At 35.7% G+C, this 25,030-nt stretch overlaps 1 protein-coding gene across 2 annotated transcripts in view; it reads right to left on the bottom strand.

Annotated features, from left to right (window-relative positions):
• The window catches only part of LOC102912113 (sulfotransferase 2A1-like), a 35,985-nt gene extending 24,425 nt beyond the window's left edge, over window positions 1–11,560 (bottom strand). For both annotated transcript variants that reach the window (XM_006996931.4, XM_076571711.1), the window contains exons 1-3: window positions 11,236–11,560; window positions 9,953–10,161; window positions 7,992–8,118 (exon numbers count right to left, since the gene is read on the bottom strand). In XM_006996931.4, coding sequence (XP_006996993.1) covers window positions 7,992–8,118; window positions 9,953–10,161; window positions 11,236–11,368 — 469 coding nt within the window. In that variant the 5' untranslated portion in view covers window positions 11,369–11,560. The remainder of the gene's footprint in view (window positions 1–7,991; window positions 8,119–9,952; window positions 10,162–11,235) is intronic.
• Between the last annotated feature and the right edge of the window lie 13,470 nt (window positions 11,561–25,030).

The following is a 25,030-nucleotide window of genomic DNA, read 5'->3' as shown; positions in this document are numbered from 1 at the left end:
ACCTGGAAAGCTGTATTTCAAGTTCTAAAGACAACCAATGACAACTCTCTGTTTTAATTACTTGCCTAGGCTTCTCATCAAAAATAAACTGTAACTTGGAGTTGTAAAAAAATATTAACCTTTTTTCCCCTCTAGGTTGCTTTTTGTTAGAACAGATGTCAGTTAAGGTAAAGGAGGAATTTAGAACACCATATATACAAGACCACAAAATATATGTACCTCGTAAAATTATAATTTTAAAAAGTACATTGAAACTAGCAAAAGAGAAATACCAAGTCAAATGTAAATGAAGGTCCTTCAGAATAACAGATTTTTCAACTGAAATTTTAAAATGCAGGAGGACCTGGAAAGCTGTATTTCAAGTTCTAAAGACAACCAATGACAACTCAGTATACTGTACCCATCAAAACTGCTTCTCATAAATGAAGGAGAAAAAAATTATGCTAAAATATGCAAAATGAATTTATGACCATCAAAACAGCTCTACAAAATATACTTACAGGAATTTTTTCCAGTAAAGAGAAAAAATGAATCCATAAGGCTGCAACAAAGCAAACGTTAACTTCCATGTTGAAGTTGATTCAGCCTAGAATTATCTCAGAGAGTCTCATTTAAGAGTTTGAACAGATCAGATTGGCTGGTGACAAAGTATTTGAGTTGTTGTCCTGATTGGTGATTGGTGTGTTAGGTCCTACAGCATAGGTAGCTGTGATTGGATTTTATGAGAAAGACAACTCAGCATAAGACTGTAGATGTAACCAACTATCTTATTAAATAAGAAACACAGAACCAATGCAAAGATGAAATCCAAGAGGTCAGAGCTAAGAGCTAAAACTGTACCCTTCCTTCTGTGGTGGTCCTACCTCTACAACCCAGAGCTACTTCCTATGTGTCAGTCTTTTTATAGTGTTTCTGTTCTGCCTTCTCATTGGTTGTAAACCCAAACATATGACCGCCACATCATGGCCTGACTTTATAAACCTCCAGATTTTCTATGATTGGTATTGAGATTAAAGGCATGCGAATCTAATATTGGCTGTATCCCTGAATACACAGGGACTTACCTAGCTCTGCCTACCAAGTGCTGGGATTACAAGCGTACACCACCACTGCCCTGCTTTCCTATGGCTTGCTAATAGCTCTGACCCCCAGGGAAATTTATTTATTAACATACAAATAACATTTTAATATAAATAAAATATCACCATATAAGACACTGAAACAAGTTCACATGCAGATTAGTAAAATGGTTTCTGCTTCAGTTCCTTCTGGAAATACTGCTCTAACTTCTCCCATAGATAATTGCAATCTCAAAGTTTAAGCCAGATAAATAATTTCTTCCCATACATTGCTTCTGGCAAGTGTGTTTTTTATCACAGAGACAATAAAGCAAACTAGACCAATAGTTAAATAAGAAAACTACTCAATCACCTTAGTAAAATCATCAAAATGAGAGGAATCAACAAACATTGTTCACTAGTGTAGCTGAAGTGCTGTGGGATGTCCTGCATGCTGTGAAAATATGTTGCTAGGGTTGATTGATAAATAAAACACTGATTGACCAGTAGCCAGGCAGGAAGGATAATGTAGGTGGGACAAGTAGAGAGGAGAATCCTGGGTGGAAGTAGGCTGACTCAGAGAGATGCTGCCAGCCTGTCATGGGGAGCAGGATGTAAAGTACTGGTAAGCCACAAGCCACATGGCAAGGTATAGATTTATATAAATGGGTTAATTTAACATATAAGAACAGGTAGCAAAAAGCCTTAACCACTAAGCCATAGAGTTTGTAAATAATATAAGTCTCTGTGTTTTAACTTGGGGGACCCTTGTGGGAGAGATTTGTCCTGACTCCTGGCAGGACAGGGCACAAGAAAACACCAGGTACACACTAGTAACTGAATATTAATAGTACCAATTCCTTAATCCAAAGACACAGTGTAGGACATTGGATTAAAGTACTAGGATGTTTATATTTGTTGTAGTCCATCATATAAGACAGCTATAACCTTACAATGAAATAATGGAAAAAAGAGATTCTGGGAAATTCTGGGAGCTAGAAAACACGGTTATGTTGCTTATCTAATCTGACATAATAGACTTGAAATCTATTGAGCAACGATATACATTATTTCCTACCATGTAAGGGAACAATTCATGGGGAGCACTGTATAATTACAAAGACAGGTTCATCCAGTTATGCACAGAAAATACTACTAGATGTAAAGACATAGGCAAGCATCACAGTACTTTCATTTCCAATAGTTAACACTTCATTCCAATAGAAAATAAATAGAATTAACTGACATCACAGGTATAGATGTCTTAAAGGACATCTATAGAATATTGTATCCAAACACTGAAGAATACACTATGTTCTCAGAAGTCTATGGAACTTCTGTAAAATAGACATATCCAAGGTCAGAAAGAACATCTTAAAAGCATAAGGGGAAATGAAATAATTCCTTATGTTCCACACAGAACTATAAAATGACTATAAATAAATAAAAAAAACTCCAGAATATAAACAAACTCATGGAGAGTAAACAATTCACAACTTGATGAATGAGTCCTTGATGAAATCAAGAATGGAAAGATTATCACAATGAAATGAAACAAAAATACCACAATATTCTTTAACCTATGGGATGCGAAGAAAAATGCCCCAAGAGGGATGTTTAAAGTTCAAATTAACTACATTATAATATTAAAGAGATTTCTAATAAATTCACTAATAAATCACCTTAGGGCTTTGAAAAAGAAATATATCAAACATCAATATTAGTAGCTGGAAAGAAAACACTGGCGTTAACAAAAGTTAGTGAAATGAAAAGAGCAACAATACCAAACAAAACCAGAGAGTCAATGAAATAGTTTGCTCCTTCAACATATAAATAATATTGACAAAACTTTAGATAATTGTAGATGAATTTCTAAATGGTCTTATGAAAGAAAGCAAACGCGAAGCCAAATATAGGGGTGAAAGCCTTAGAGAGGTCAGGCAACTAGGGAAAGCTACCAGCCAACCTTAACTCACCAAATCTGCAGCTTCCATAGAGAGTGACTTCCTATGTACCCAGTCTTATATGACTTGCTGTTTGCCCTCTGATTGGTCTCTTAGCCTACACAGCTCAGTCATTTTCTGTCTCTCTGTACAGACCTCCAGGCCTCTATGGTTGGTAATGGGATTAAAGGCATGTGTTACCATTCTTGTTTTATCTGAATCTGTCTTATTGTGTAACTATTGCTTTAAACTGCAGTGGTTGTAAGACTGAAAGGGCTGCTGTGGCTTCTGGCTCTGCCCACCTCAGCTTTCCAACATGGCAGTGGTAGGTTTTCCACCAGCTCAGGGAGACATCAACTCTCAGAAACAGTGGATCTCTGTTTTTATCATAGCAGCATGTAGCCCAGGAACATTTTTTTTTAGCAAAGGCTAAATCCAACATGCAGCATAATGTGTCGCTTGAAGATGCCTCATTTCCGCCATACTGCTGGTGAAATGTGCATGCCAGGAACCCACAAACTTGAGAGAGACAACTAGGAAGTTGTTTTTAGCTCCGTTTTGAATTGGTTATTAAATATTCTCAGGTTTAAGGTGGAAACTCCAGCCGTTTGGTGCCATTTGTAGTTGGAGTTTCTCTCAGGGTCCTGCCAATCCCCAGCAGTCCAACAGCCTACTTACATCTCCCTTGTCATGGAGGCAGCTGGCAGTGTCTCTCAGCATCAGCCTTCCACTTCCCAGAATTCTCTTCTCTACTTGTCCCGCCTATAATTCCTGCCTGGCTACTGGCCAATCAGTGTTCTATTAATAAGCAACCACAGCAAAACATTTGACATACAGAACATCCCACAACAGAGAAGGGATGTAAAATGCTGACATATGGGCATTACATAATAAGTGTACTCATGATCTTAAAGCAACTGAACCAGCTATAAAGATCCTGCATAAGACTAGCCCAAAAATGAGGTATCATTGACTGAAGTGGATACTCATTGGACACTACAACTCCATAATGAAATTATTAATACTGAATGATTCTGGGTGGTAGGAAGTCACTATCCTCGGTTGTGTCCCCAGTGAGGTGCCAACGAGGTTTCCATTGGTAGTTCAAACCCCACATTCCCACAGAAGATAAAAATCATGGTTAAATTGAATGGGTCACCAATAAAAAGATGTGAAAGTTATAAAAGAGAACTGTAGGGAATGGGGGTTACTAAATGTGAGAGGGAGATTAGAGAGGGAAAATAATTCAATAAGCAGAATATAATGTATACATCTTGGTAATTTCTTTTTTTTTGTTTTTTTATTTTTATTTTTTTTTGGAGACAGGGTTTCTCTGCGTAGCTATACGCCTTTCCTGGAGCTCACTTGGTAGCCCAGGCTGGCCTCGAACTCACAGAGATCCGCCTGGCTCTGCCTCCCCAGTGCTGGGATTAAAGGCATGCGCCACCACTGCCCGGCCATCTTTGTAATTTCTAAAGAACAAGTTCAATAATAAATTCATACAAAAGCACAAACAATTGCAGATAATCAAAGCAACCTTGGAATAAGAGAGTACCTTATTTCAAGTTATACTAGAGAGATAGAGTAATGAATACAGCAAAGCACTGACACAAAACAAACATATGGAATAGAAAGCCAAGACATAAACAACTGCAGGCACAGTATTTTTGACAAAATATCAAGAACATGCATTGGAAGAAAGATGGTATCTTCGGTACATGATATTTGGGGAACTAGATCGATATGTGTAGAAGAATGAATTTCGATCTTTTTTTTTTGTTGTTTTTTTGAGACAGGGTTTCTCTGTGTAGCTTTGCACCTTTCCTGGAACTCACTTGGTAGTCCAGGCTGGCCTCGAACTCACAGAGATCTGCCTGGCTCTGCCTCCAAGTGCTGGGATTAAAGGCATACGCCACCACTGCCCGGCTTTGAATTTTGATCTTAATCCTTCATCACACACATACACACACACACATACACACACACACACACACACACACGCACACACACACACACGCACACACACACACATACACACACATTCACACCAATTGTAAATGTATCAAGACCCTCAACAGAAGACACAAAACTCTGACACAGTTGAGGAAAATACAGGAAGTACACTTTGAGAGGTAATCACAGGTAAGGACTTTCTAAATGCTACTCATCTCACTCAGAAAATAAGGCAAATACTCAACAAGTGGGACCTCTTGAAATTAAAGGATTTATATCCACCAAAGAAAATCATTAATCATGTGAAGCTTCAGACAATAAAATGGAAGAAAGCTTGGCCAGTTATACACTTCCAAGTATATGAGTATCTAGTATCTAAAAAGAATTAAAGATAATAAAACATTCAAAATAAAGAAAGAAATGGATCAAAATCTGTACTATGGAACTCAATTGTATACCGTAAAAGAAAGAAAATGCCTCATATGAATTTTGTAAGTGTTCATCAACATTAGCTATCAAGGAAATATAAATAAAAATTAAAACTACTTAGGAGTCCATCTTATCTATGTCAGAATGGCCACCGTTATTACTATATAAATATATATATATATATGCCAGAGCTATAACATAGAGAAAATGCGTCTCAGAAACAAAACAAAAAAGACAAAAAAAAACAAGTAAATGTTTGAAATGTATGTTGAAAATGTTTGAAAAGAGAAAATAATTTAAATATGCAGGGATGAGAAGGGAATAGATGTAAGTAATGGACAAGACTGTTGAATGAGAACAAAGGTAATGTTTTTCTTGTTCTAAATTTTTCATGGATTTGGGAGTTTTATGGTCCAAAATTGGGTGAAATATAACCAGTATTGAAAGTATAACATTTAATATGAAGTTTCCCAGCTTCTCTTTTGGATACCAATTCTAAGTGTATTCTTTACATTGTATAGATTTGAGTCTCAATAAATTTGGTGAATCTGGTTTTTATTTATGTGAAAATTGCTTTATAATAAAATTTAGTTTTCATTATTTTTAATTTTCAAAAAAATTGTGGGGAAAGAAAAACATCCTTGGGACTGAAAACTGCACAGCCATTATTTAAATCACTCTGAGAAGTATTAACAAAGCAAAAAACAGAAATTCCATATGACTCAGCTATCAAATCTTAGGTATATACTTAAACTAGGTAGGTATATAGAACTATAGACTTATATATACACAACTACATAAGTACTTGACATTTGTGCTAATTGCAGCTCTATTCACAATAGCTACAGAACAGTTCTAGCCTAGATTCCCATCAACTGAAAATAGATGAGATTGTGATATGTACACACAATGCAATTTCACTCAGCTTTAAAGATGAAATTACAAAATTCACAGTAAAATATTTGGAACTGGAAAATATACTTAATGAGTTAACACAAGTACAGATAGACAAACACTGTAACTTTTTCTCATATTTGGAACCTAGACTAGTTCTTAGCATGTTTACCTTGATCTATATAATGGAGAGGAAGGCAGAAAGAAGCCATTAGAAGAGTAACAAGAAAAAAGAGACCTTAAGGAGAGAGAAGCATCAGGACACATGTGGTATCAATATGAAGGAAGGGAATATGAGACTGATTGTGTGGATGTAAAAATGGGGTGTGTAAATTAGGAATAGAATTAACCAAAACCTAGAATATATAAAAATGCCATTAGTTTGTAAGCTCATTTAAAAATTTATTAAAGAGTTTAAATCAAGGCAGCATTTATGAGCAGATACTAATGCTCCCAGAAGTTACTGGTTGTAAAATAAAAGCTGTAATGCTATTATTGGGATACCACCCTAGGAGTTGTTGCCTTAAATGGGCCTGAGGATCCAAATAATGTAGGCAATTGTCACTATTGTCAGTTGCCCACAAAAACTGGTTGGTAAGACCCTATTTCTTCCTTCCTTCCTTCTTTCCTTCCCTCCTTCCTTTCTTTCTTCCTTCCTTTCCTTGTTTGTTTGTCTCTTTCTTTCTTTCTTTCTTTCTTTCTTTCTTTCTTTCTTTCTTTCTATCTTTTTATTTTAATCTTTCAAGACAGGGTTTCTCTGTGTAATTTTGGTGCCTGTCCTGGATCTTGCTCTGTAGACCAGGGTGACCTTGAACTCACAGAGATCCACCTGGTTCTGCCTCCTGAGTGCTGGGATTAAAGATATGCAACACCACTGTCTGGCTAAGACCCTATTCCTAAAGCGAATCTCATAGTCTTGTCACACAACATAAGGAAAGAAAACTGGGAATGAGCTGAAATGTGCTTTTCTGCTGAATTGCCTTCATTGTAGCAGAAGGTTTTATATAGGATTCTTATGGGAGATTCTTGTCAATAATATTACTCAGCTATGGAAACTGATATCTATACTTCAACCATCCATACAACATACACCCACTGGTGCAATAACTGCAATTGTGTCATCACAGTAATCAATCATTTTCTGATTGAGAAGACATCACATTTCATACAGTTACCATGGCCAAGTATCCATGATGGGGAGGGAATAGGTCCTAGTGTTGTTGCAATCACTGTTGTTTTGTTAACCACAAGGTATAACATCTTCATTAGTACTAGAAAGCCTAGATACTCCAAATATTGCCAGGACAGTTAGTCATAGGTCAAGCTATAGCTGTGCCATTAGGCAGTGGCTTGTGGGAACAGGTAGACTTCACAATTAGGTTTGTAATGGTAATGAACCTTGGATCAACAGGTTGGTAGAGTGTAGAGGAATAAGATGGAGCCAAGAGAAAATTATAGAACATACTAAAGGCTAGAGTTGTAACTAAGTTAGATAACATAAATGACTTGGAGGTTGAGCCCCAGTATTAAATAAACAGAATATAGAACTGACTGCTTATAGTCTTAGAACTCAGGAAGTACAGGGAGGAGGGACAGAACTTCAAAGTAACCCCTATCTGCATAGAGAATTCAAGGCAGCCTAAGCTATATCACACCTTGTCTTCATAAATGTAACTGAGCCTCCCTCAATCCCTATATTTAACAGGACACTCACCATTTCCTTTGAGGAACCATTCAAAGTAAGTTGCTAGTGACTCAGGATTATCAATAAGGTTTATTTTATGACGGAAAAAATAAGCAGACACAAGAACATCTCTGGGATTTCTGATGATATAGATCACCTTAAATGGAAAAACATGTAAGTGTAGGTCAATATAGTCATAAAACAATTTGATCTCGCATAGTTATTTGAAAAGTCAATTAAATATCAGTGAGGTTTCTAAAAAATTAATATTTTTATTTGAACAAAATATGAACAGACATGCAAAATATCTATATTTTCAGAATCTTCTTTTATAATTTTATTTGATTTACAAAAATGTAACAGCAAAATGACTGAGGTCACTAACACTGTAAAAAAAAACAGCAACAAGAAAAAGACAAGATTGATTCAATACTTGTGAAGATCAATATCTTAAAGGGTGAAAGACTATCCATCCACTGTTAAAGAATGATTTTTATACACAGAATAATACATACAATCTAAATATATCTGAAAAAATGACAAACTAATTGGTTTCTGTAACTGTAACTATAAAAGAAACCTCTCAAAAGAATCATGATGCAGAGTTTTATGCCAATGTTTCATTGCAAAATGGTGAACACAAAGACCAATGAGCACCTAAAAAATGCTGAGATGGAAAGAAATAGACTTCCCAGGGAAAAGCATAGCAATTGGTTATGCCATACCAGTTTTTTAGCCTTGAAAATATACATACACTAACATTGTACATACTGAGCAGATTTTACCAAGGTACTTAGGAACACATAGATACAAATACAGATGTAACAAAAATGATGGAAAAACCCACAAATTTGAAAGAGAGAAAAGGCTGAAGGTAGTGGCACATGCCTTGAATCCCAGCACTTGGGAGACAGAGGAAGGTGGATCTTTGTGAGTTCGAGGCTGACCTGGTCTACAGAGCGAGATCCAGGAAAGGCACAAAGCTACATAGAGAAAACCTATCTTGAAACCCCCCACCAAAAAAAAGAAAGAGAGAAAAGAGGGTTATAATGGTAAGCCTGGAGAGAAGAAGAGAGAATAATGAATGTAATTATAGTGCAATTGCAAAAATAGAAGAAATAATTTCAAAAAAATTAATATTAAATAATTAATGAGATTAATATTTTGTCCCAATGCTCATTGTGACATTATTATATAATTCATCTTTTAGGCCTTAATTTCTCCAGACACATGTTTTCCAAATCTTGTTGGAAAGACACACATATATAGGTGTATGATCACAACTTCATTGTGATAGTTTCAAGAGAGAGAGATTATTTTCTATATTTGTCTTTGTGTTTAAGCATAAATACTTATAGGTTCTAAGGTATGGGGACTTCCACAAAACTTTCTTACTAACAATGAGCAATGATATGTCAGAACCTGTATATTCCTGAATCCTTTTGGGGATCCCCAATAAGTGATGTTGGTGATTTTTGTGGGTACTGAGCTCAGTGCACAGCTGGACACAGCAAGACATATTGGATACAGATAAGTCATGATTGTTGAACAATCTCCCAGATTACAGCATTCGTGCCTGTTCAGGCTACATCCCCTATGAGCAACTCTGCTTGGGTGATTCATCAATTATGTATGGGCTATATGTAGAATCAATTTTAGCTAAATGACTTTGATGACATAAAAAAATTACATCCACTGGATGCTAGAGTTTGAGCTCTACTTGACATGTATGTGTAGTCCCTGAATGCCCCACTGAGATAACACAGTTTTTTGCATTATATCTGCCCAGGATCACTGAGAGGTGGTTGATATTCTGCTATTCTGATATAGTCTGAGGAGGAGACAGATTAGAATCACCTAGTGAATGAGAATCCCATCTTCCCTCTCCAAATCTACAAAGAATGCATTTCAGGCAGTGGTCCAGGGCCCAACACAGTAGAATAAGTTCAATGAGCATTTGGCCAAAGATTTCTCAACCACTGGACACTGACCTTGGCCTTGGATCTGAAGAAAGACTTGGGGAAAAGATGGAAAGGCAGGTGGGAGGACATGAGGCGTGGTCCTTCCTTATTGATTAATATTGGAAGGCCCTTTTGAGTCTCTATCCAGGGTGAGCGTTTCCAGACGGGCACAGATTGGATCCATTTGGGATTTCCCTTGGTCTGAATCAAGCAGACAGTCTCAATCAGCCAGTTAGTTCCTGAACAAGAAGAAAAAGGTATTGTCACTCATTTCAAGAGCACCTCTGAAAAGCCTTAAATAGAATATACAACCATAAAATTTATAATTTAGCTGTTTCCAATCACAAAAGCATGTGGTATTTGCAATATCCACATTGTGTAAGTGGATATATTCTTTCAGAAGATTCAAAATGCTTCACCTAACAAAACTGAGAATCTTCATTCAGTAAACCCCACCTGCCTATTGAACATTCCCTTCAGTCAAGAACGATTCTGTTTCGGTAAATTCAACTGTTCCACATATTTGTCAGGGATGCAGTCATGGAATCTGTCCTTGAGAATGGAGCCTTTTATTTAGTACAATGTCATTAAGATGCATCCATCCTGCACTGTATGTATTGGTACTGCTTCTCTTTAGCTTAAATAAAATCCCTGTGTCTATTTACCATACACACGTGTATTTCTGATTATATGCTCATTTGTCAATGAGTGTTTCTCTAGCATTATTCTCTGAGCTATTATCTGAATTCTTTTCCTGCATTCCACTGTCCTTAGATTTTCCATTTTATTGTCCTTTGATGTTAGCAACCTAATACTTAACCAAAGTTTACTGCTTCTGCCAGCCACCACACTAATCCCCCAAATGACCATGATGCCTTTCTTGGTTCCTTGAGTTTTGAGACTCTTTATTCTACATAAAGAAGGTCCATGGTAATTCTTTTACCGGACCTTGTTCTCTCCTCCACATATTCTTACATTCATGCCTTTTTTCTTGATGCTATTTTATCTGTTTATTCTCATCCTTATCTCTCTTCCAGACAGACAAACGAATGCCACAATCTGCTTTAGGAGACACTGCTATTGCTCCAAGGATCAGCTCAGGCAAGTGCCTTAGCTACTCCTCTGACTAAATTGCTTAGGATAGAGTTTTTCCTTTGAATGATAATGTTCTCAGATAAAGCTCTCCAAGACCACAAACAACCATTTGAACACATGAGATATATAAAGCATTCCATTCACCACCTAAATGAAAGATGATTAAAGCCCAAAAGTTCCACAGACAGTTCAGGATCATTCTCATTGATGTTCCTTACCTGATTTAGGATAACTCAGTATGACTGTGTCTTCATCTCTGATCACAAATTTATCACGGCTTTCTTCAATAATTTCTCTTTTATGCAGTATAGCATGGAAAGGTATTCCCTCAAACCAAAAGTAGGCTGACATCCCAAAAAAACTCTTTCTTGGTGTTGTGAAAATTCCAGCATTGACCACCTGTTCAGCTTAAAGCAAATGCTGAGAGGTAAAATTTATAGTGCAGTCAAAAAATCATTAACATCCCAAAGTTTGTACAAAATGAGCTGCTGATAGGAAGAAATACAGATTGCTGAAACCAGTCAAAGGTTGCTGTATTAAGCCACTGTGAACTTGATCAGAGATTGTTCTAGAAAATTGTGAGCCTGAGGTCATGGCCCCAAACATGAAACTCAATAACAAGTACTTAGACATTGAAATGAGGCTTAGCTAAAATATTTTCTAGTACAATTAAGCATTCCCAATGGTTTCACATGTGAAAAAAAATTTACAGAGACTGTAAAAAATGTTGCCCTGAAAAACAGTTGTCATGTACAATCATCTTTTTAAAAGTAGGGATTGTTTTGGTTAAATATAGTGCCTTCGCTAGACCTCAGCCTTGTTTTCGCCCTCCATTGCCTTTCTTCCTTTCCCATATTCATGATCCCTTCTTTAATATTCACTGCTAAGTTGATATGATCACACATTTATAAAATATACAGAGTCCATTTAATTCTGTTTGTATGTGAATGTATCCTTAGATGAGCACTAGGACCTGAACAACCAATATGGGATTTCCCCTCCTTAGGCAGTTGATTCTAACTTCATTGACCTGTTTTTGTGTTTTTTCCTCTATGGATAAGACAATTTAAAATTTCCCCTATCATTATTTGGGTAAAAACTGTGCCATTATGGTGGTTCATTTGTATAAATATACTGGTAAGTGTACAAAGGTGTATTGCACTGTCATGTCTGTAGGATATATCCTATCAACAGATATCCTCAGGCTCTCTGTTTTTCACAAGCCTTAGGTAGAACGGATTCATTGTAAAAAAGGTTTGAAACTCTGTGGGTTTGCTCCAGGTTTTGGGCACCAAAATGTAAGTAAGTTTTGCAACTCTGTGGTTTTCGTCCCAGATTTTGGCACCAAATTATAAATTTTTCAACTCTGGGTGAAAGGTATCTTAACTATTTGGAGAGTCAGATGACAACTAGGACAGCCCTGACAGCAGGAGCAGCAATGAGAAAGCTCAGCCCTAGAGGGTGAGGTATCTGGGACACCTCAAGCTGACAGGATAGGTCAGCCCTGGATGTATCCCAAATACCTTGACTTGCTTAGGACAGATCATCCCTGGATGGGAAGGTCTCCCAGATATCTTGAGCTGCTAGGACAGCTCTGATGGCTGGATCTGCAATGAGACAGCTCAGCCCTGGAAGGGAAGGTATTCTGACTGCTCAGGAGAGTCAGGCCTGGAGCTTCTAGGACAGCTCAGCATGAAAGGGTGACTTATGATCTTCATACCTAAAACTCTTTTGAGAAAGAAATTTATATGGGAAGGAGGAGTCCAGGAGAGTGGCTGCCTCTACCAGGCTTAGAGAATAGCCCCCAATTGAACATGCAGGGTACATTATATAGAATATCTTGGGCATGGAGTCAACCAAATATTGGTTAGTTTTTTTCTGCTCAGGGATTGGTTATTTCTGTGGGTTAGGGGCAGATTTGGCCTTGATCTCAGAGCCAAACTGTATTTCTTTTACTGGCCTTTCTTGGCTTTTTGACACTAATTCTAAGGCTAGGGCATATTTCTTTGACTGACTCTGATTCTAGGGACCAAGAGTGTTTCTTTGGTACTGGTTTCAGAGTCAGGGATTGTTTCTTAGGTTCTGGGTCTGGGGATAATTTTCCTTTCTCTGGCTCAGTTCCCAGACTCAGACTGTGTTTCTTTCCCTGGTTCTCGGCTCCAGGGTCAGGTTGGGTTAGTTTGACCAGCCCCTTTTCCCTATATTCATTGCAGATGTGTTGGGTACTTTACAGTGAATTATTTGTGGAACTTTGTGAAAGTCTCCATATATTGCAAAAAGGAGCATCTTTGATGAGGGGTGAGAACTATATTTGCCTGTGTGTATAAACATAGGTATTAAGAAAACAGCTAGAAAGTATGCTGGATAGTTACACTGGCAGTGGCAGGTTCACCTCTTGGATCTATGCCCTCTCCATGCCTAACTGGTTGTCTATGTTTACAGTACCAAACATGGCTTACCTCTTCTGAGTGTGCTTTAAGTCCAATTAGAAATCCCTTGAAACCTCTAAAATGAAAGTTCCACCATTTCACCATTGTGAATGTCTTGCTAGTCCAGTTATTGTTGTGGCTCCCAGATATCACATCTGGATAGGTCTAGTGATTGATCTTTCCCTTTGAAGCTTTTCACTTTTGAAACCAATTTTTAGGAAAGAGGTTCCAGGTGAAGTTCAGTTCAATTCCCCAGTTTCTGTGTCTGAAGTGCATTAAGGCTTTAACAAAAGAGTTGAATTTTCAAATTCTGAGACAATCAGGGCAACATTAGCTGATACTGTTTTAGAAGTCTCATGGATTACCCTGAACAATAACTTGAAAGGAGGTTTCTCATAACGAGTACTTTAGTAATTGGCATATATATATATATATATATATATATATATATATATATATATATACAGCCTTTGGGGGAATATAATCACTATTAATGGCATAATTATTTTAAAATACATGGTAATACATGCATATTATATGTGATTTTAGAGAAATTTGGAAAATTAAGATTATCTCTGTCTTTTTAAAAATGCCTAGCAGTATGTAACCCTCCTTTCACTCTGTCAATCTGTATTGTACTCTGTGACTCTTTATCAGTTAAAGCCCCCATCCATTTATTCCATTTCTCCCTTTGAAGTACCTGCACGCTATTCTAGTATTGAGAGATGCTTTAACAATTGATCTCATTTTGCTTTCTTGGTTCTGAAGTTGCTTGAGGTTATAAACTTGCATCTACAGGTTCCAAGCCAGAAAACACAAATAAGAGAGAACACTTAATATTTGTGTTTCTGTGTCTGTGTTACCACATTCAGTATAATACTTTCTAGTTAAACACATTTACATGAAAATTTCATTAATTCATTTTTCTACATATTTGAATAGATATCCATTGTATGCATGTATCATGTTTTCATTAGCAGTTCATTGGTTGAAGGAATTTTAGGTTCTTTTTCTTTCTTTTCTATTATGAACAGAGAGTAGTGAACATGGCCAAGAAATTATTTGTGAAAAATGATATCAAGTTCTTTAAAAGATTCCAAGGAATAGTTGGTTGGGGCCTTGTGATAAATTTTCCACACTGATTTCCAGAGTGGTTCAACTGATCTCTAGAGTTTCCTATCACACTAAAAGTACATGAGTGTTCCCCATTCCCCACACCTTCTGCAGCACTTATTCTCACATGCATTTGTTGTTTATGCTTTTTGGAATGATGACCATTCTTGCTGAGTAAGATGAAATCTCAAAGTAGTTTCAATTATCATTTTCTAAAGTTTAAATATTGACCAATTTAAAAGATATTTCTTAGCCATAGACATTTTACTTTCTTTTCTTGAGAACTTTCTGGCCAGAGATTTCTCCCAGTTATTAATATAGCCAAGATTTTAAATAGATCATCTCTTTCCTGGGACAGTTCTGTATTCCTTAAATTTTTTCTTATATTTTTTATTTAAAATATTTGCATGTAATATATTTTGATCATAATTACACCATGCTGCAAAGCCTTTCAGATTATACACAGTTGACTTTATTCCTCTCTCAGTAAAAAAAAATAAAAGTACAAACAAAAAATGAAACAAAACAAGAATAAAATGATATACGCTCCTAGACACACCAGATGGATCTGTTTTGTGTTGGCAATATACACCTGAGTATGAGGGCTGACATGGAATATGACTGATACACCAATGACACTCCATTGGAGATAACTTAATTTCATTTCCTAGAAGGTATCAATTGCATATTGGTGTAGATGTAACCAACCTTGGTTCTTTTTTAGGAGCGAGGATTTGTGTCCAAATGTCTTTTTCTGTGCTGAAATTTTGCCTCATATAAGATATGTAACTTGTGCATGCTATTAGTCTGCATGGAAAGTTCTGTAAACTTGAATTTATTAAACAATTCTGGCTCTTACAATCTATCCATCTCCTGTTCTTCATGGATCCCAGCACAATGAGTAGTTGAGTTTTATGAAGATATCTGATTTTGGAATGATTGATCCAAGTTTCTTACTTTCTGCACTTTATCCAGTTGTGATCTCTGTGTTAATTAAAATCTACTGCAGCCGGGCGTTGGTGGCGCACGCCTTTAATCCCAGCACTCGGGAGGCAGAGCCAGGCGGATCTCTGTGAGTTCGAGGCCAGCCTGAGCTACCAAGTGAGCTCCAGGAAAGGCGCAAAGCTACACAGAGAAACCCTGTCTCGTAAAACCAAAAAAAAAAATAAAAATAAAATAAAATAAAATAAAATAAAATAAAATAAAATAAAATCTACTGCAAAAAATTAGCTTCTCTGATGACAGTGGTGTGATGCCCTGATCTATGGGTATAGCAATATATCATCAGGACTTATTTTATTGCTGTTTTATTTAGCACAATAATATTTATAGATTTTCCTGTAAATCCATGACCAATCTAGGATAAAGTTTTGGCCTCATTGTCAGTGTCAGATGTGGGTTCCATCTGATAGAATTGGTTTTAAAGCCAATAATAATGGTGTTGACTAGGCCCATAATAATTTTTCCATTAAAATACCAATAAATCTGGAAGGTAGGTCACTTGTATAATCACAGGATAGGTAGACATATGATATTTATGATTGCTTTTCTCCTCCTGTAGTGTGCAGAGTACCTTCCAGTACTGTTAATGATAATTATTAGAGATGAAGCTTCTTGTTAGACAATAACTCAGTTTCTCCATGGTGAATAATACAAGTTAAGTTCTGTCTTCAGTAATAGGGACTTATCATCAGGTTGTAGAAGGTAACCAATAACATTGACAACAGCCTATAACATTGGGGGGTGTCTATGGGACCCTTCTTGCCAACTATTCAAAAGATGAAAACCAATTCCTAATACTATAGATTTTACTTGACAGCATATAAATTCTAGTTGGAACATGATCACCCCTATATGTCATAATACAATTTGAATTATTTTATTTACTTTAGAAAGCATCTAAATTAGTGGGTTTCCATATGGCTTTTCAAAATATATTCAGTATCAATTTTACAAAACATTACCCCCTCAAGTTGATTAAAATTTGACCATGCCTATAATTTTGATATTGCACAGGATTTCAGTTTGGAGAAATATTGAAACTAACATTATAGAATATATGCCATGGCAAAAGAGTATCATTTTGAATTGCTTTCTAACTAATAATTATTATCTGATACCAAATTGTGGTGGTTTAAAACAAAATGCCCAACAAATGGAGTGGTAATATTAAGAAGTATGACTTTGTTGGAGTAGGATTGGCTTTGTTGGAGAAAGTATGACATTGTTGGGGTGGGCTTTGTGATTTGACAAATGCTCAAGCTACTCCCAGTGATTCAGACCACATTCTGTTGCTATTGTATAAAGATGTGAGAATTCAGATTCAGTATTTTATCTGTCTGCTTGCTACCATTCATGCCACCATAGGGATAATGGGATTACCCTCTGAAGCGTAAACTAACCACCAATTAAATGTATTCCTTTATAGGAGTTGCTGAAATCATTTTGTATCTTCATAACAATAGAAACCCTATCTAAGAAACAAATCTTAATTGTGATGGGTGAAGAAACAAGATATTAGACCTGTGAAAAGTAAATATTCCATTGATTTTGTGGAAAATCTTCTCACTTATAAGAAGACCATAAAATGAGAGAGACACAATGTAGATCAGTTGTACTGATTGTTCCTCCAAAGAACACAGATTCTACCTTGTCACCCATATGTCATTCTCAAACATCTGTAACTGCAGTTACAGGGAATCCAATAATCTCTCCTGGCTTCAACAGGCACCAAAATGCATGAGGTACACAGATTATCATGGAAGTAAAACACTCAAAAATAAAAGTAAAATAAATTTGAAACAACTTTTTAAAATAAGAAATGAAATTAGAATTTTGACAAAATTTTACTATGGATTTTCTGTGCTAATTTAATCATATTCATAATATTAAATTTGTCAATCATTGAAGAGTGTATTGCTGGGCAGTATCATTCCAGTTCATGTTGTTCTTTTTAGGTACTTCCTTTAATTCTTAAATATTTACTGTAATTAATTCACTTCCTTTTTCAGGACTGGTCCCAGTATAGTTTAATCTATTGTTAAGAATATTATTTTCTTATTTTTTCAAAATTTTCACTGTTATTTTAAAAGGTCATGGATCTTGTGCCATGCTTTGTTGTGGAAAGTAGTAATATGGTCTGAGTGTTTTATGGAGGAGTCCTTAGAATCTGTGATATGTGGGACCATTTTCTTTCAAACCACCACAACTTGGTGTCAGATGATAACAATTTGTTAGAAAGGAATTCAAAATGATACTCTTTTGTTATGAGATTGGTGATGCTAACTAGCTCATTTCCATGACATTGTTCAACCTGATTTCTTATGGAACCCACTAACAACAACCAAGGGAGAGCACCACCCACTATGGGTTTGATGTTCCAAGAACTAACTAGAAAAAATACATTGCAGCTGAATCTTATGGAGGTATTTCTCAGTTGAATTTCCCTCCATTCAGATGACTTGATGCTGTGTAAAGTGGACATAAAACTAGCCAGGACACAAAAACTCTAGCTTCAGCTCAAGGATGTCTATTCCTGATCATGAACATTCTATAGCTTATATAGAACAGGAAGCATCACAAAAATTTTGCCTATGCAATCATCCCAGGGTGCCTTTTTCATGCATGTTCCATAAAAGATTTTTTTCTGGAACTGACCAAATTTTACAGAAGCTGAAATTACAGGTTTCTAGTGAGAATTTTTTAAACTATAGCAAACAGAAGTGTCTGTAGAAGCTAAAATGAAGTGATGGTCACTTCAAAAAGGAAAAGGGCAGATGTCTACTTAGAACTGAAAAGGTCACATGGAAGTTCACTCCTCCCTAACTCATTCCTCACAGTTTCCTTAGTCTGCTTTTCCAAACAAACCAAGACCAACTGCCTAGGGCAGGTGCATCCAACACCACTGGATTGGGTCCTTCTACATGAATAATTAACCAAGAAATGGCCAAGACATAACTACATGCCATTCAGTTGGAGACATTCTCAAAATTGCAATTCCTTCTTCCAGACAGAAACTGGTATATATAAAATTGCCTAAATATGACTTATGTATACCTACCTATCACTGGACCAAACAGCAAGTCTCTCCTATAACCTCTATCAGGCATCCTCTTTATCTTCTTTCACATCTGTGTTCCTTCTAGAAAAATATTAACTGTTTTCTATTTAAAATATATCAATTGCCTACAGCTCTTCTATGTTATGTACAACCAACTGGTCACTTCAAAACACATAGGTATATGATCAAAATTAAATCAGCATATTAAGTGTAATATATTATATATGCATACCAATATAAATGCATCACATGTTCATATATACATACATAACATATAAATGTATCTATTATATTTGTACATATATAAGATATGTAAAAATCTTTAAGAACTTGGGAAATGAGGACCACAAGAGAAGGGAAGTAGAAAAACAGAGATAAGGTAAAATGTAATAATTACAATATTTCTGTAGGAGTTTCTCAACAGACTAAAAGAGAAAAATTAAAAAACCTATCAAACAACATATAGCTAGAGAATTCATATTAGACCATACAAAGGAAAAAGGAATTTGGACTTGGAAAATGGTGTATGCCATTTCTCAAGGCTAACTTACTAAAGTAGAAGTAATTTATTCTTGACTTAATTCTAACCAAGCAATTGAAAAACCTGCATGACAAAAACTTCAAGTCCTTGAAGAATGACTATCATAGAAGACTAATTGTTTTATTACAATTTAAATGAGTCAGATGAATATACCTTCAATAAGAGTAAAAATACATATATAGTATAACAAAAATAACTTTAAATTTGTATCAATAAACTAAAATCCATAGCAATGTAAAACATTTTAAAACATGTTGTTGCTTTTCAAAAGTAGGTTCAAAAATCTACCCTTTTATTCTATATATCTATATAAAGCAGCTCATGCTGGAGAGGAGGTAGAGTTAGCGAACACTCTTCCATTGCTTGTGGGAGTAGAAAATTGTACATTCTCTTTGAAAGTCAGTGTGGAGGTTTCTCAGAAAACTGGGAATCAGCCTACAAAAAGACCAAGCTATACCACACTTGGGCATATACCCAAAGGATGCACAGTCATACAACAATGATATTGTTCAACTATGTTCATAGCAACTGTATTTACAATACATGGGGAACTGCTTAGTCTTAATGCAACTTCATAGGCCAAGATTTGTTGATACTCATGGGAGACCTGCCCATTCCTAAACAGAAACATAGAAGGAATGGTTTGAAGGGTGGATACAGAGGGAGGTTGGTGGAGTTCCTGGGAGGTGAGGAGGGATGGGAAACTATGGCTTGAATGTAAAAATATACATAAGTGAATTTATTTTAAAATGAAAAGAAAAACGAACAAACCAAAAGCCAAATCTTGTTTAACACTCTGGGCATGGATATGCTCCACTATCAATAGCAGCCTTCTCTCATACCAGTCAAACATGTCATGCCTCAGATCCAACCTACTTGTCCCACTTTACTACTCCATTTTTCCCACATCTCAATTAATTATTTGTTCATCATAATGGCATAGGGAACTAGGGAGTGCCATGCAGTATATCGTTTTGCGTGAAAAGCTTTACTTACTGATAATGTACATTGCAATAAGCTGTTGTTCTGGTTCAGGGCCTTTGCATTCTGTTACACCATCAATACTGGACCCTCACCTAGACACATCTTGGATATGTTACTATCACATACAGTCATGGATATCCTGTGACTAGGTTTTGAAAGATCAGCCCTTTTCACCTTCTCTACCAGCTCATAGATAGGGCCAATGTTGGGGTGACCCAACTCAAAGCCCTAGATTGGGCCTCAGTGGTAGCTGAATTATTCAGTGATGGTCTTGGCTGTGCCTTTTCCCACCCCAGAGGTAATGGACAAGGGGAAGAGCTTGTCCTGACTATTTTTATTTTTCCTTTTATTTTATGTTTAGAAGTGTTTTTCTTGCATGTATGTATGTGTTTGTTGCAAATGTCTGGTGCCCCAAGAGTCTAGGCAATTGCATTGTAAATTGTTATACAGGTACTAGAAATTGAATCCTGCTTTTCTATAAGAACAGTGAATGCTTTTAACTGCTGAGCCTATCCCCATCCACACTTTATTAAATGTTTAAATCATCATCTTAGTTTAATTATGGTCGTTTTTGATCTCTCTAGAAATTTATTCATATGTCTTAGATTTTTCCAGTTTAGTGGAATGTTCTTAATGTAAACTAATAATTTTCTGAATTTGACTGTTGTTTGTCATAATGACTCCATTTTTGAATCTTACATATTCAGCTTTGGCTTACATGCTTCATTTTGCTTAGTTTATCTAAAGTTTGTCAATATTTTTTTTATATTTTTAAGGATTAAAATCAATTTTATTGACTCTGTGGTTTGTTTCCTTTTCAGCTGTTTGCATTTCACTGATTTCATTAATGTCAGTGCTTTCTTTCCAGCTCCTGATTTTGATGTGTAAGTTGTTCTTTTTCCAGAGCCCTAAGGTGAACCATTAACTAAATTATTAGAAATCTCTTTAATTTTTTAATGTAGGCATGTTGACCTTTAAACATCTCTCTTAGGACTATTTACATTGCATCTCACAGATTAAAGTACATTGATTGGTTTTAATTTTCATATTATTATAGGAGTATTTCTACTCTTGGATTCTTCAAGAAATCACTCATGATTATGTTGTGAGTTGTTAAATCGCCATGAGTTTCTTTACCTTCTAGTGTTTCTCTTGTTTATTGAAGTTATTTCATTGTTGTCATGTACAATAAAAGGAAATATTTCAGTTTCCCCATATTTTCTCTGATGTTCTTTGTGTCTTAATATATGATCTATATTAAAAAAAGTTTCATGGGCTGCTGAGAACAATTTGTATTCTGCAATGTTTGGATACAATGTTCTATAGATGTCTTTTCAGGCCATTTTACCTTTGATTTCATTTAAGTTTGTCTACTTGTTTTGGGATGAAAGATTAATTCTTAGAATGAACTACTATGATACCTGGTGATAGACTATGGTTTTACATCTAGTAGTATTTTCTGTGTAGTACTGGGTGCACCTGTGTGTGGAATTGTACGGTTCTCTCCATGAATTGTTCCCTTAATCAGTAGGAAGTGATATTTATCATTTCTCATTAGATGTGTTTTCAAGTCTATTTGGTCAGATTGCATCAGCAACAATTGCTTGTTTTCAAGCTCCATTTGCCTCAAATATCTTTTTTCATCATTTCATTTTAAGGTTACATATGTCTTTTATGATGGGGTACAACAAAAAATACTTCATACTTTATTATTATAATCTCCTAACCTATGTCTTTTGATTAAGGAATTGATTCCATTATAATTAAGATACTACTGAAAGGTGCCTATTCATGATTGTAATTTTAATGATTTTGCCAATGTGCTCGAGCTGTTTTCATTCTTTATTATTTGTTTAGCTGTTCCTTTACTTTGCTTTATGGTTTCTGTGAAAAAACACTCTTGCTAGAATCAATGTAGTGAAAGAAATTATTATACTTTCTGGTCACAATTTATCTATTGGAGAAGTCAGGGCAGTATCTCCAAAAGGAACTGAAGCAGAAATCATTTTATTAATCTGCTTGTTAACTTCATCAGTGTTTCATGCTCAGTTTCTTTGTTATACAACTCAGTCTCATCTACCTATGCTGTGGGCCCAAACACATTGATCATCAATGAAGACTACATCTCAAACACCTGGTAACATGTCAGCCTGATGAGGACAATATCTTAACTGAGGCTTTCTCAGATAATTCTAGGTTGTGTCAAGTTGAGTGGTGAAATGAATTTTGCTTGTTGCACTCTTAAGGATACACCTATATCTCTCTTAACTGTAAAAGACTCCTTTAAATATCCTTTGTAGAGCTGTGTTGGTGGTCATAATTTTATTTTGCATATTTTAGCATATAAATTTTTATATCTCCTTCAGTAATGAAAAGCAGCTTTGGTGGGTAGTCTGAATGGTCATTAGCTGTCTTTTAGAACATGAAATACCGCTTTCCAGTTTCTCCTGCTTTTCAAAATCTCAGCTAAAATCTATTATTCTGACAGATCTTCCTTTATTTTTGTCTTGACGTTTCTCTCTTGTCAATGTCAATACATATTTTTTATTTAAATATAATATTTTGAGAGGTGGTTCTTTTCTGGTCTTGTCTATTTGAGGTTCTAAATTCTGCCTGGTTGTGAGCCTAGCCTTTAAAGACTGAGCCATCTCTCCAGCCCTATTCAGGATTTTAAATTCTGGAAATTGTTGTTGATTTTGGAATTCAGCTGTTCATTCTTCTCAGCTTGTAAGTGGCTTCATCTCAGAATCCCATCATTCTCAGCTTATGGGTGGCTTCACCTCCTTTATGAAATGCCAGTCTACCATTGAGAGGATGGATTCCATCACCCTAGTTACTCCTTCAAGATAAACTGGATTACTGTTCCACTGCACACTGGAAGCCATCAGGCCTCTGCTCAGCTGCCTTCCAATAAAGGGCACTGTAACTTTTCTAGATTGCAAAGCCACTTTGGTAATTGTGCCCTATTGTCCTGGTCTCAGAGAACATCTGTTGACAAAGCTGCAACCACACTTGTCTTGGCAAGAATTGGTCATCCTGTGTTTTGGGTACTGCTTGTCCATTTTTGATAGCACTCTCTCAACAGTCAATATGAAGTTACTGTTGGCAAGTGGATAACTTTTGTTACAAAATAGTTAACTCCATATGCATTTCCTTCATTGCCCATATCTTCTCTGATGTAGATCGGTGCTGCCAGGAACTGACATGTATAGAAGCCTTTTTTCTAGAACATGTTAGTACTCTATATGACCATTAACATCATGACAAAATTTAATATATGTGTTATTATATATTAATCTTATAAATTTTGATATAAAATTCATACCTTAAGAAAAGTATATAGAATCTAAATAGAACCAAAGAATTGAGATCAATGGCAATAGAATAGTTCCTTAATTTTTTGTTTTTTTCTGTCCCATATCAGGAAGATGACTTTCTTCTGACAACATATGGAGATTTTGCATTTTTCTTTTAACAACATGCTTGGGTTTAGAGAAGAAGAGAACCATTTTCTACTCCAAAGCCAGCTTTAATTTTTAATTGAACTGGGACTACTTAAAGACCATTTGTGTTAAGTGTCTATAGAGAAGAGAAGAAAAAAAGAGTAAAGAAGATTTATGAAATTTTATATGTCCTATCTGTCCTATTTCTGCAGATGTCTCTTTTGTCCAATATTCTTCAGATTCCTTAGCCTTCATTCTTCTGAAAGACAAAAACAAAAACCTTTCACCTAGCCTAATTTGGGGATGTTACCTTTTGACTAGTTGTATCTGATTAAATGAAAAGCATTTATTACTTTTTAAGTTAGTTTTAAATTGGATGGTCATACTGGTGATGAACTATCACCTCTTCTAATTAAGAGGTCTTTCCTGTTCAAATCAATCCTTTATCACTTTTAGTGATTTATATAGCTTTTCTTCTCCCATAGAAACAAAAGCAAAATATCATTCCCATTGTAAAACATGTCCTGGTTTCCTTTCTGAGATCAGCACATCTTTAAAGTATATAGGCTAATTTAATACTGTAGTTTTTTCTATTAGCTAATGTCTCTCCACAGCTGCTACTCCTTTCTTATTAGCACTGAGAAAAGTCAGTGCTAATAGAGTACTATGTAATCTATTTCTGGGGGGGTTTGTTACCTTTTTCTGTTGAGCATATTCTTTAGAGTTGTATTTGATCTTTATGAGAGTGCTTGGGATGTAGCATTATGTGGTATGCCTGTAATATGCTTTATCTTGTAATAAGCAAAAAACTGTTTCATTTTAACAGAGACATATGTTGGAGCATTGACAGTTTAATTTCGTACAGGTATACCCACAATAGCCATCACTGCTAGCAAATGTGTGATTACAGAATTAGCTGTTTTAGAACCAAAAGCAGTTGCCTATTGAAATTCTGAATAAATATCAATGATGTGGTGTACATAGTTCAATCTTCCAAATTCTGCAAAGTGAAACATACATCTGCCAGAATTCATTCCTTTGAGTATCCTTTGGGTTAAATACTGCTGGTAGTGGAGTCTGATTATAAATAGAACAAGTAGAGCATTTCCTTATAATTTCTGTGGCTTGTTGCCAGGTTATGGAAAAATCTCTTGTTAAAACCTTTACTATTGATATGATTTTATTAAATGAAATACTGAGGCCTTCAGCACATTTCCTATCAATAATTTATCGATCTCATCATTACCTTGCGCTATAGAGTTGACAGACCTGTATGGGATCAGATGTGAGGTACATATGAAGGATGCTTCCTATTCCTGATTATATCTTGTAACTGAATAAATAACAAAGTTAATTCTGACTCATCACGTATAAATTCTGCAGTCGCAATATGTAAGACTACCATTTCAGTATACTGAGAGTCAGGAACTATGTGGAAAGGTT

Source organism: Peromyscus maniculatus, chromosome 1 (genome assembly GCF_049852395.1).
Source record: "Peromyscus maniculatus bairdii isolate BWxNUB_F1_BW_parent chromosome 1, HU_Pman_BW_mat_3.1, whole genome shotgun sequence".
Lineage (NCBI taxonomy): Eukaryota > Metazoa > Chordata > Mammalia > Rodentia > Cricetidae > Peromyscus > Peromyscus maniculatus.
The sequence above is the reverse complement of the archived record's forward strand: the minus strand, read 5'-3'. Positions and strand labels throughout refer to the sequence as shown.